The 13,363-nt window shown below is 40.5% G+C and overlaps 1 protein-coding gene across 2 annotated transcripts in view; it reads right to left on the bottom strand.

Moving 5' to 3' along the window:
* Positions 1-9,586, bottom strand: part of LOC143294294 (adipose-secreted signaling protein-like) — a 21,561-nt gene extending 11,975 nt beyond the window's left edge. The window contains exons 1-4 of one of the 2 annotated variants that reach the window (XM_076605732.1): positions 9,449-9,586; positions 5,377-5,556; positions 2,701-2,928; positions 468-590 (exon numbers count right to left, since the gene is read on the bottom strand). In XM_076605732.1, coding sequence (XP_076461847.1) covers positions 468-590; positions 2,701-2,928; positions 5,377-5,431 — 406 coding nt within the window. In that variant the 5' untranslated portion in view covers positions 5,432-5,556; positions 9,449-9,586. The remainder of the gene's footprint in view (positions 1-467; positions 591-2,700; positions 2,929-5,376; positions 5,557-9,448) is intronic. The other variant, XM_076605731.1, reaches the window with a different exon arrangement.
* Positions 9,587-13,363: the final 3,777 nt, after the last annotated feature.

Genomic DNA, 13,363 nt, shown 5'->3' with positions numbered 1-13,363 from the left:
ATTTGTAAAAACCAGCACAGCACTACGCATTTATGCGCACACCTTTCCACAAAATTAACCACACTCTCAACTGAAGCATGTCAATAAATAAGAACCAGACTCTGCAAAGAAGCAGACTCTGCAAACACGCCAGGCGGCTACACTACACCCAGGTCACCCAAGACAGGCCCCACCACATAACTCATACACATTCAGGGCAACTTTTCTTCTCTTTTTCTATGCTGCCCTCCAATCATCTGAACCATTTCAGCACTGGCATAATTACTCTCACGCCGCTCACTCCGCTTTTTCTCATAGACAGCAATTCCCGGGTGTGTGTGTGTGTTTGTGTGTTTGTCTACCCCAGTCACAGCACCAGCACAATCCACCCCAAAGCGAACCACCATCAGTGTCGGGTTGCCAGGAGGCCATGCACCAGAGGAGACCCTGTGCTGCTGCCGAGTCGCGCTTCACACAGGACAACTTACCCAGCACCCTGGCAATGAAGACGATGAAGACCGTGTCATCGCTGTTGGCGGGGGTGCGCATGGTGATCTTCTCCTTCATCACCTTCTCTCTCTCGGCGTTGAACTCAACCACAAGCTTGTGGCCTGAGAAGCACACACATCACCAGTGCCTGATAATGCTCGTCATGAGCAGTCACACACAATAAACCACATATAAAAGAACAGTGAAAAGAAGTTTAAGGGGTGGAAAAATTGGGTTGGAGAAGCTGAGGAAACATGAGAAAAGACATTAGAAGGGCAAAGAAGTTAGAGAAACAGGAGTAAAAACATTGGAAGGTAAAGAAGTTCAAGAAACAGGTGTAACAATGTTGGAAAAACAGGAGAAAAGAGGACAAGAAAATAAGATGGAGAAACATGAGTTATTCATTCTTATTATTACTGCTTATAGTTATTGTCCAGCCGACCGCACAGGGCCACATCAGGACTGTCAAACCATACAAATGCTCAACCGCATCAACACAAAACTGTCACATCTACAAAAAAACACTAAGACAAACCCACAAAACACAGTTCATGACACAGTATCCCAACCATTTAGCTCCTTATGGCAAATAAGACTGGGCCATGCTGAAGACGCCAACTATTCCGCTTAATTTATCATCCCCAGATGACCAAAAATTGTAAAAAAGAAAAAAACCAATACTTCAAAGCCAAACCAAAAATACATTAAAAAGGCCATACATGCAAATAACACTGCAGAATGGGCAGCGAGTGTCTGTCCCAGTGTTTACATCTCACTACCTAATCACCAGAGCAAAACAGCACAGACAGTCCATCATAGCTTGCGGAAAAGAGAAAAAAAGTGTCAAGGCTTGCCTGAAAAAAGAAAAGGGAATGGACTGGGAAGGCAGAAAAAGGAGACAACAGTGAAGAAAGAAAACAGGAAGAAACAAAGAGAGTGACAGAAAAGAGGAAATTTCAAGCACAGAATTTCCAGAAGGCGGGGATGCTATTTATACTGGAAGACCCCCGGCATCCCCACGGGAGGAGAAACGTGAGTGAAGAGGATAATTTAAAGAAACATATATCAATAAGATGAAGAAACATGAATAAAAAGGATAAAGAAACGTGTAAATAAGATGGAGAAACATGAACACTGAGGTAAGAGAAATATGAAAAAAAAGAAGTTGGAGAAACAAAGAGTAAAGAAGCTAGAAACTGGAGAAACAAAGAGTAAAGAAGCTGGAGAAACAAAGAAGCTGGAGAAACTGGAGAAACAAAGAGTAAAGAAGCTGGAGAAACAAAGAAGCTGGAGAAACTGGAGAAACAAAGAGTAAAGAAGCTGGAGAAACAAAGAAGCTAAAGAAACAAAGAGTAAAGAAACTGGAGAAACAAAGAATAAAGAAGTTAGAGAATCAAAGAGTAAAGTTTCAGTTTCAGTAGCTCAAGGAGGCGCCACTGCGTTCGGACAAATCCATATACGCTACACCACATCTGCCAAGCAGATGCCTGACCAGCAGCGTAACACAACACGCTTAGTCAGGCCTTGGGAGTAAAGAGTTGGAGAAACAAGAGTTAAGAAGTTGGAGAATCAAAGTGTAAAGAAGTTGGAGAATCAAAGAATCAAAGAGTAAAGAAGTTGGAGAAACAAAGAGTAAAGAAGTTGGAGAAACAAAGAGTAAAGAAGTTGGAGAAACAAAGAATCAAAGAGTAAAGAAGTTGGAGAACCAAAGAGTAAAGAAGCTGGAGAAACAAGAAGTTGGAGAATCAAAGAGTAAAGAAGTTGGAGAATCAAAGAGTAAAGAAGTTGGAGAAACAAAGAATCAAAGAGTAAAGAAGTTGGAGAACCAAAGAGTAAAGAAGCTGGAGAACCAAAGAGTAAAAAAGCTGGAGAAAAAGAAGTTGGAGAATCAAAGAGTAAAGAAGTTGGAGAAACAATGAATCAAAGAGTAAAGAAGCTGGAGAAACAAAGAGTAAAGAAGCTGGAGAAACAAAGAGTAAAGAAGCTGGAGAATCAAAGAGTATAGAAGCTGAAAGAGGAAACAAGCTGGAGAAACATGAGTAAAGATGTTGGAGAAACAAGAGAACAGACACTAGAGAAACAGAGTAAAGAAGCTGGAGAAGCAAGAGAAAAGACGCTTGAGAAAAAAAAAAAGGAAAGAAGTTGGACAAACATGAGTAAAGAAGTTGGAGAAACCAAGACTTTAGAGGTTGGGAGACTGCTGAACCCTCCACCCAAAAACAAAACACTGACCGTCCTCTGTAGGGGTAACTTCTTTGACCTTCACCAACAAGTTCTCCAGGGGGTCGAAGATAATGTCTTTGCCTCGTTTGTGGGGTAGGGTGAAGGTGATCTCATAGGTGTGCTTGACCTTCAGGAAACCCAGGTGGACCTTCATCACATCCTCCTCATCCCCACTCTCAACCACAATCTCAGACTCGTGGGTGGACACATCTTCCGCCTTGAAGTGAACGTGACTGCCTGAAAAAAAAACCCCAACAAAAAACCAATATTAGTTTCTCATGGGGGCGGCATCTCTGCATTCAGGCAAATCCATATATATATATATATATATATGCAACACCACCTCTGCTAGGCAGATCCCTGACAGCAGCATATCCATCTGGCCTGGAATGCCCTGAGAGCATATATATATATATATATATATATATATATATATATATATATATATATATATATATATATATATATATATATATATATATTTGTGTACCTAGCATAGTGGATTTCTTTTACAGAATTTCGCTACAGGACAACACTATTGTTGCCACAGGTTCTTTATCAATATGCCAAGTGCGCGCTGCACACAGAAACTCTCAGTTCATCATCTTATCTGAATAACATGACACTCAGTTTGATTTTCCAATCAAACTTGGGAGAAAGGGCGACAGCGGGATTTGAATCCAGAACCCAGACCCTCACTGGAAAAAAAAACACAGAGAACTGTACTGAACCAATGAGGTGGATAATCCTCATCACCCATCAAGTCTGTCCTTCTCTGTTTCAGAACAAATTTTAAAATGTGGTGTCTGTTCAACATGGCCTGTGGAGGTGATGAGGCTTAGATGTTTGTCTGTATCTTCCCCATCCATTCCTTTTTTTGTGTGTGTCCCCCCCCCCCTCTCCCAATGAAGTCTCCATATTATAGTGTGCATATCTGTGTGTGTGTGTGTGTGTGTGTGTGTGTGTGTGTGTGTGTGTGTGTGTGTGTGTGTGTGTGTGTGTGTGTGTGTGTGTGTGTGTGTCTTTTGGACTGTTATTCCCAATGATAAAATAAAATCAGACGACAAAGCTCAGAAAAACACTGACCTGACAAAATAAAATTTTAATGCACACGGATAAAACAGATAACAACAAAAAACAGAGTATGGTAAGAAAACTCAAATTTTTGTCAACAGAACTGGCTTCATAAACGGACAATAACTTTTTTTTTTTATGATCATACAATGACAGCCATTTCCCACCATTCACTATTCCACAACTACGATAGTGTGAACTGTGATGCATTGTTCTACCCAGCTGTGTCACATAATTATATTAAGTCTGAACATGAAACCAAAGACACTGAGAGAGAGAGACAGGGCAGAGAAAGCCTACGAAGAGACCTGCATGCAATCTACATTCATTGTCCTCTCTGGCCTCCCCACCCTCTCCCCAACCCCCATTTATGACATTCCTCAATGGCTCTAACATTGTTGTGTTTGCCACGTTGCAGCCTGTGCACTTTCTGCATTTGGCCTATTAGTATTACTAGTGTTTCCTTTATCTTTTTTTTTTTTTTTTTTTAAATTTTAAACCCAGTTTTATGTCTTTTTCATGTTCACTAAAATGGATGTGTGTGTGTGTGTGTGTGTGTGTGTGTGTGTGTGTGTGTGTAAGAGAATGGGGGTGGTGTTTTTTCTGGTTTTTGTTGTTGTTGTTTTGTTTTTCAATCTACCACAAAGGCAATGGAGACATTTTGATCACATTGCAGTCTGCAGTCTGCCTTGTAGCAATGCTTACCTAAACAGTAAATGCTTACAAGTAAGTACAAAGGTTTTAAAGTATTTCAATTTAAAAAAGCTGGCTGCACCAAGACATTTTTTTTCTTCTGTTTACTATACTAGGACACCATAACTGACTTTTTTTACATTTTGTCATCCTGTTTAAAAACTGAACTCACAAGACTGACTTTTTTCTTTTCATTTCACGAGCATGTGTGTGTGTGTGTGTGTGTGTGCACGCGCGCGCACGCGTGTGCGTGTGTGTGTGTGTGTGTGTGTGTGTTTTCCTGTTCACATTAGAATATCGGTTTGTTGTCCAGACTTTTTTTTCCTGTTTAAAACTTACCTCCCAAAGACTTATTCTTTTGTTTTGTTTTGCTCTTTACACAAAAATATCACACTGCTGATTTTTATTTTAATTTATCTTTTCATATATAAACATTTTGTAGTCCAGACTATTTTTCCACAGATCTACAAATGATCTCTGAAGACTGTCTGGCATGCTTTGATAAGTGAACAACAAAAACCCCAAAGTACATTTAATCAAGTTTTTTTTTATGACAAGACTATGTGCATCCAAGCTAAGATACTGTTGGCAGAAGTATCAGTATCTTTTTTTTTTTTTTTTTTTTAAATCTTTAAAAAAAGAAAAATCACTAGTCACATAGTGACTGGACTACAGACCTGGACGTGGAAGAATCTAGTGAACAGTTCTTCTTAAGTTCTGTGCAGTGCCCCCAACAACTTCAAAAAGGTGAGACAACAGAAGAAGATTATTTTGTACAAATACCAGTTCAAAATTCCTACCACAGAACAGAAAGCCAACAACAGCAGCAACAACACAAAATGAAAAAAAAAACCAAACAAAAAAAAAAAACCACAGCAAAAACACAGTCAGTCAAGTCACCAGTGACAAGTCACTCACTGCTCAGGGTACTGGCATCCTCACTCGCGCTTTTCAGATTTCCTGTCGCCTCCATGAGAAAAAAAAAAGTCTCCTCTGGTTTTCCCAAACAGCTGCAGGCGGATTTCTCAGCTCCCAGAACTTTCTTTTCCCTCTGTCTCTCACGGTGTCCTGCTGATCACTGGCACACAACCATGGTCTCTGTGGTTTCATGGGTCCCCCAGGCACACACACACAGACACACACATATATGTACGTAACTACATGTGGTGTGTGTGTGTGTGTGTGTGTGTGTGTGTATATATTATATATATATCATAATATACATGATTCGATGTACAGTACAGAAGATGGCAGATCCTATGGAGAACTCAATATCAGGTTGTGGACAAATCCAGTGTCAGGAAATGAGAAGAAGGGGTGGGGTATGAAAGTGGGAGGGGGAAGGAAGAGAGAGGAGGAGAGGGAGGGAGGAGAGGAGTAAGAGGAGGGATGAAGAGAGGGAAGGAGGGACAGTGGGAGGGGGAGAAAGAGAGAGAGGGAGAGAGAGAGAGAGAGAGAGAGAGAGAGAGAGAGAGAGAGAGACAGACAGACAGACAGAGAGAGATGAGACAGAGACTGAGACTGAGTGAGAGAGTCTATACTCAGACAGAGAGAAAAAGGATGAAGCAAAGAGACAGACAGTGAAACAGACAGACAGAAGGATGAGACAGTAACTGAGTAAGTCATCAGTCAGAAATTGCGAGAGCCAGAAAGACAGACACACAAAGACAACAAAACAGAGTAAAAGGAAGTGAGACAGAGAGACGAGAGTGACTAAAACACACACACACACACACACACCCACGCACACACACCACACACACACACGCACGCACGCACACACACACACCACACGCACGCACGCACACACACACACACACACACACGGAGGAAAAGAACAATGGTTTCAATGAATGAGGACTTGAGTGAGTAACTGACAGACAGAGACAGACACAAACTGGAAGAGAACAGAAATGGGCAATGACTTATTGATTAGCTTGTGTAGTAAGCTGCTGTCGCTTGTCTCCCACCCTTTTCCAGCCTTACACTCCCAGTGAGTAACCCAAGAAGCTGATAAACTATATAATATATATATATATATATATATATATATATAGAGAGAGAGAGAGAGAGAGAGAGAGAGAGAGAGAGAGAGAGAGAGAGAGAGAGAGAGATTATAATCATAATAATCACATTTCAATTTCTGCCTCCAGGAAACTTACTTTTTCAGCCAACTGAAAACACTGCACTGTACTGTATCAAAATTTCTCTTTTTTTTGTTTTTTGTTTTTTTTTGTTTTGTCATTTCCCTGTTTGAGATTCTGATGCTCTCCCCAGGGAGAGTACATCGCTTCAGTAAAAGTACCCCACTCCATCCCACTCCCCCCTTTTTTATGCCTGCAAAGTTCTGTATTTGTTTTCCTGTCAAAGTGGAGTTTTCAACAGAATTTTGTCACTAACCAAGACAACCCTTTTCTTGCTGTTGGTTCTTCTGAGTGTGCCATGTGCATGCTGAACAAGGGGCCTTGGTTTATCGTCTCATCTGAATGACTAGCATCCAGACCACCACTCAAGGTCTAGCTGAAGGAAAGAAATTACTGGCGAGTGTAGGATTCAAAACAGTGTGCTTAGATTCTCTTGCTTCCTAGGAAAACGTGTTACCACTAGGCCAACATCCCATGCAGCTAATCTCATGGTTTCTTCATAATTCAAATGCCTTCAACTTGGTTCAAGCTATTACAAACACTTCATTTGGAGTAGTATAATTGTATACAGTGAATCTGAATCCCCCTGTGTGTGTCAAGTTTGTTAATCCAACCACCTGTCTCAGTGTCTGTCTAGTTTTCTAGTCTGAAAAGGCCAGTGTGTGTTCTTTAGTTTTGCTTCTTTTCACAATGATTAACTAGACAGAATAAAAAGGAAAAAGGAAATGGAAAACTGGAGAACTGGTATGAAAAGGGTTAGTCTTAGTGTGTGTGTGTGTGTGTGTGTGTGTGTGTGTGTGTGTGTGTGTGTGTGTGTGTGTGTGTGAGCGTGCACATACAGTATGGATTTTCTTCTTCTTCCTGCTTTATAACTGATGCTCACTAAACAATGATTTAGAAGGACATGCACTCACTCATTTCAACATATGCAACAAAAAACAGAACAAAAAAAGAAACAGAAAAGTTATTTGTTTTTCCAGAAAAAAAGAAAAGAACTGGAAGCTGGTGGCAGTGCAGCAGGGTGCATGAGGAGAAGAGGCATTAGTTGTATTACAAACAAAATGAATCACGACAAGAATTTTAATTTTCCAACAGCAGAATATGATATGATTCGACTTCACCAATTGAGATCACTTTCTTGTTTTCAATCTATTTTGTTTTTGCTACAAGTCCTTTCTGTAAAGCTGTCAACAACAAAACAAACAACACCACCAAAACAAAACAAAACAAACACCTTGGTGAAGTTAGTCCTATAATAAAAATGTACAGTACAAGACCAAGACTACAGAAAAGAAAAAAATTCTTGTCATTTTACTTCAGTAATGTTGTTAAAGACATAGAACCAATATAAGATAAATTTATGATTCATACAAAAAGAACTAAAAAAAAACAAAAAAACCCCAAAAGCGCTCAATTTAAACAGCTGGGGCAGAAAGGGTATACAGGGTAGCTGGGTATAAAAAGAAGCTCCTTCCACTGCGCATTGAACAAATGATGCTGAAAGTGAGGAAAAAGTATCAAAATAATGTTCTGATAAATTAGGTAAATACTATTTTCTCAAGCTGGAAAGACCCACCATTATTCACATATAACGATATATATACATAATCAGTTCAGATCCTAAAATTTTATTAATATTGGTAAGTTTTATTTTCATTTATGCACAATTTTGTGTATTATTCATTCTGTTTTCCATTTCTATTTTGCTTTATTAACCTATCAAGGGATAGGGGACAGGACAGTGAGGGGTAAGACATATATACTGATATAGGCACACATATCATGCAGTAAGAACATAATAATGATAATGAATACATTATCACATCAAAAATTCAAACTTTGACAAAACAAAAATTATATACATATACATATATATATATATATATACTGCTACAGGGTCAGTGTATGCACATGTGTTTGTGTGTGTGTGCATGTGTGCGCGCATGTGCGTGCATTGATAGCTCTCTAGATCTATTAGATGGATTATCAATATGGCATGATTTCATACTGTATGCGTTGCAATCGCTGTGCTGTGACAGAGTTTTATTAACTTTTAAAATGTATGTAATTGTGTATATGACTCTGTGTGTGTGTGTGTGTGTGTGTGTGTGTGTGTGTGTGTGTGTGTGTGTGTGTGTGTGTGTTTGTGTGTGTGTGTGCATGCCTATATTGTATGTGTCACGCGTGTAAACACTAGATAATTACTTCATAAGTTTATATGTATCACTGACAAAGTCATCTTTATTACCTCCAAGTCCCAAGAGAAATTCACATGTGGTCTTGTTGCTCATACTCACAATGAAAACCCAAAAATGTGCATGTATGTTTATTTACCCACTTACATTTGTAACATATTTGACAAATATGATGATGAATCAATGTAGAAATAGTCAAATATCAAGCTGTAAAACAACACAATAAAGCTTAGGCAAATATCGTAGAAAAACATCAAATTCTAACAGTAAAACTGACATTTGTTATGGTAAACTGAATATCTCCACTCAAATTGAAAATCTGCATTAAAAACAACAACAACAACAAAAAAACAACCGTCTGAATGTGCGTATGTGATGTGATGTGTGTGTGTGTTGTGTGTGTGTGCGCGCGCGCGCGTGCGAACGTGCGCATTAAAACTTAATATCGTAACCGGTACTGATTTGTATGATTCTATAGACGAAGCAATTCATCACTACAACAGACAGCGTGAGCAGGCCCCAGTCAGCGACTGGCATGCGAAAATATGACATTTGATTTGAACTGAAGCCACATTTCACAACGACTCAAATCCGGTGCAACCGGTCTACATATTTTTTCGACGACATCTATCATATATTTTACACACTCACCAGCTGAAAACACTGAACAGGTTACTAGGACACAGAGTAGGTATCAACCACTTCCAAACACTTGGGCACAACAGGCTGTCGTAGAAACCAGGGTTTCTCAGCGTTCCCTTTGCGAAAGGGACTTCAAACGCACCTGAATATAAAGAGTTCCGTCCCATGGATGGAAGGGGAAAATACTCACCGAACTGCACTTGTTGCCTCCTCTTCCGAATCTGTAAGATGCCACAGATTTCAATACCTTTTTAGATTTGCCCCGGGCAATTTGAGTATATTTACTCGGTCTGCCCTTGGCGACTGTGATTTAGGCTGCATCTCTCTTCACTTTATCACCATGTCAGAAAAAAAATATATTAGAAACTTGAGTTGAATTTTTTTTTTTTTTTTTTTTTTTTTTTTTTTACATACAAAATAAAACTAGTATAAAAAATCAAAAGCAGTAACCATTATATCCCTACACCCGCTTTCTCTTCTTTATTGTGCACACAAACAATCAACACTTTGTTAACACAGCTTCGTGTATGCTTAAGTGAGTCAACATGCTGTGGAATTTAATCTCTAAAATGAACTTCGATAGGGAGTAAAATTCTGCTGGCCAAATTTTTCATGAAGGGGGTAAATTTTGCCTGCTGGGGAGATAATATACCCAAAGGCAGATTCTAACTTTGGAGCCAATTTCACCTGGAGTAAAATGCTTGTGTTTCACCAGGAAGAAAGCCAAAAAAACCTCCAGTCCATTTGAACCTCTAACTTGCTTGCATGGGGTTAATGTTTCGAGGAGGAGAGATAGGAGTGGAAGCCTTACTGTGCCTGTTGAGAAGTTGCATGTTCTTGAAAAGTTTAAAGCACTTGGAGTCTCATGTGACAGGAAGTTGTAAATACCTTGCAGCAGAGCCTGACAGGCACGCAAATACAGGATAGAAGATTGATTCTGTGTGCATGCGTGCATGCATGTGTGTGTGTGTGTGTCTCTCTCTCCATGAGGAGGGAGGGGGGCAGGGTGTAAGGGTGGGGGAGGGGGGTGGTGATGAAGGTAGATGTTTGAATTTCTTCAGATTTAAGGTAGTGTGTGTGTGTGTGTGTGTGTGTGTGTGTGTAATCAGCAGAAACCAATTCTGTCATTACCTGATTAGTGACCAACTAGGGAGAGCACTTCACCTTGTCTAAGAAATTGCCAGCTTGTGTTGCTGTGACAGTTACTCTCATTTACGTTGACCCACTCCACTGTAGTCTGAAGGAAAAAGTGGTACTTAAATCTTGGTCTCTGTGGTTATCCAATATGAAACTGGTTGTTTCAACTCGCATGCATTGCAGTGTTAATCATGGAGAAACTGCCTTGTTCCTTGGTCATGTATCGCCACTTCGATGTTGCTGGTTGTTGGAGATAGACTTGTTTGGATTATGTTTTCTAATAGAATGTATGTCGGACACTGTTGTTTCCTCCTTTCTTGAATTCATTTCAGGTGATGAAGCGAGCTGCTTGTTGCTGGGTGGTCTTTGGCTTGTCTGTACTTGTATTTGCTGGCTGGGGTCCCATACCACTGCACTGTATTCTACGGCAGATCTCATGGTACAGTTGACTAGACTGATGTATTGACTTGTGCCCTTGTCACCTTGTTCAGGGCTTGGGTCTTTGCATTGTGAAAGCTGCGTTGTTCAAGGGTGAGTCCTGGATGTCTGATCAGGTAGGTCCATCTGGCATTCCAAGGGGGCAGTCACGGCTCTCTGAAGAGGGGAGAAGGGATGTTTTTTTTTCTGGCTGTCAGTGGACAGCTGGTCTAAACAGCGTTTCATGCGTTACTCTGATACACACTTTATTTTGTGATGTGGTCAGTGTATGAGATACTGAGTCATCTGAATTATCTCAACTTGACAGCTTCATGACTAGCATGCATATAAAAGAAAGGAAAGCACAAGTGCATGCAGTCTTTAGTTTGCATTCAAGAGTGATGTTTCTGTCTCTCCAAATAGTGTGCAGTGAAAAGAAAAACAATTTTGAAACTACTGAAATTTTGCTAATGGAGTAATTCTGAGAGAGTTTACAGCTATTTGATGCCCAAGGAGGAGGAGAATTTTATGTCCCATCACATATACTGTTGATTGTAATGTCAGAGGAGGATGCACTGTCTATCAGTTTAACACATGATGGAAACCGACTTTTGAATTATAAACTCCCCATCATTTTGCAGCTTGGAAAGAAGGGTGGTGAAGGGGGGGTACGGTCTCCCTGTGTAACCAACCTTGTTATGTTTGAAAATAGAGGGTGCAAAGCGAACTCATTGTTCAGTCTTTCCCTTCAACAATTCCTTTGCTCTTTAAACTGAAGCACACCTGGGATACCATTCAGAGACAAAACAGACAAGTGTGGATGTGGCACTTCTTCATTGCTGCCCTACAGGCCAGAGGGCATAAAGGGCAGTAATTTAGGAAGTTATTCTTTAAAACACCATTCTGTCATTTAAGTTACATATTTTTCATTTATCAAAAATAGCATTTGAACAGTTTGTTAAAAAAAACAACCCCCCCCCCTCCCTACCCCCCACTTCTATAGACTTTAAGATCCTTCCGTGGTAGAAAGTATCAACAACAAAAAAACCTGCAACTACAACAAGAAAAAATTATGAAGAGCTGCACTGCTCAAACTGTTGATCATCTGTCAGTGTCACTCAGGTGCTGTGCTTGCTGGATGCTCCCACACAAGCTCCACATCAGAACCAGCTTCACATAATGGTGCCTTGACCTTTCTGGTGGCCAAACTGTTTTGGCCCATGATGCAAAGGCCTCTATGGGCTGGTTGTGTTGTCTTCACTGCAGCACCGTGTTCATCACAAGCAGCTGTTCTGACTTGGAAAAAATTCTACTACTTTTTCATGGTCTTAGTGCTTGACAAATTCTACTTTTCTATGGTCTAAATGCAGCTCCACACCCCTCTTCCCCAAATACTTATTACAAGGAACTTGCTTACAGAGTTTTTCTGTTATAGAATTGAATTTTTGACAAAAGTATGCTTAGAATAAGAGTCTAAATCCTATGCAACTATGATGGTGGTGATGATATTCAAGGAAAATACTACCTTTGATGCAGAGGAAAGAAAAAAGACTACAACTCCCTGCCGTCTCTTCAGTGTTGTTGAGCTATTGCCATCAGAATGAGAAGATCCCCTAGCTGCAATCTAAATACCATTCAAAACAACCCTGCAATCTGTTTTCTTCCAGTGTGTAAATTTTTCTTGTGTGCAAAAGTCCATGTCAGGACACAAACTCATGCTCTGTTCTTTAAATCTTTGCAATTCATGACAACTGAATTTCTGTTACAAAGAACATTCTCAGAGATGAAGCCCTACGTTGTCAGACCACAGTGTCATCATCATCAACTGCTGAGCTGTCCTACAAAGCCTCCAGATCAGAGTAAGGTACAAAATCCTGCAAGACATCGAGTCTGAGATGCAAGCCCTAAGTGCCAGAACCATAACGGTCCTACATTGGATCCCTCTCACTATGACATTGCAGAAAATGAAGAGGCAAACAAGCTCTCCAAAGCAGGAAGAAGGCTCACCCTATATGCCCACCCCCTTAGCTTTTGGGAGGAAAAGACCGTTCTGCACAACCACTGCAGAAACAGGTGGCAAGAACCGCTACATCTGGAACCAGAGGAGGACAGCAACCATCAACTGGGTCGAGCTCAGCAAGTCATCATCCTCAGACTGTGCACAGGCCACTGCCAGCTCCTCTCCCATTTCTACAAACTGAAAATTTCCCACGCAGACCAATGTCCGTGTGACACCTCTCCTCAAACTCCAGCCCATGTCCAGCAAGACTGCCCTCTGCACAAAGAGCTGAGGTGCCAGATCTGGCCCAGTCCTGCAGCGCTCCAGGACAAGTTGTAACCTACTCTGGACTGACCATCTGAGCGTGGCCT

Source organism: Babylonia areolata, chromosome 19 (genome assembly GCF_041734735.1).
Source record: "Babylonia areolata isolate BAREFJ2019XMU chromosome 19, ASM4173473v1, whole genome shotgun sequence".
Classification (NCBI taxonomy): domain Eukaryota; kingdom Metazoa; phylum Mollusca; class Gastropoda; order Neogastropoda; family Buccinidae; genus Babylonia; species Babylonia areolata.
The sequence above is the reverse complement of the archived record's forward strand: the minus strand, read 5'-3'. Positions and strand labels throughout refer to the sequence as shown.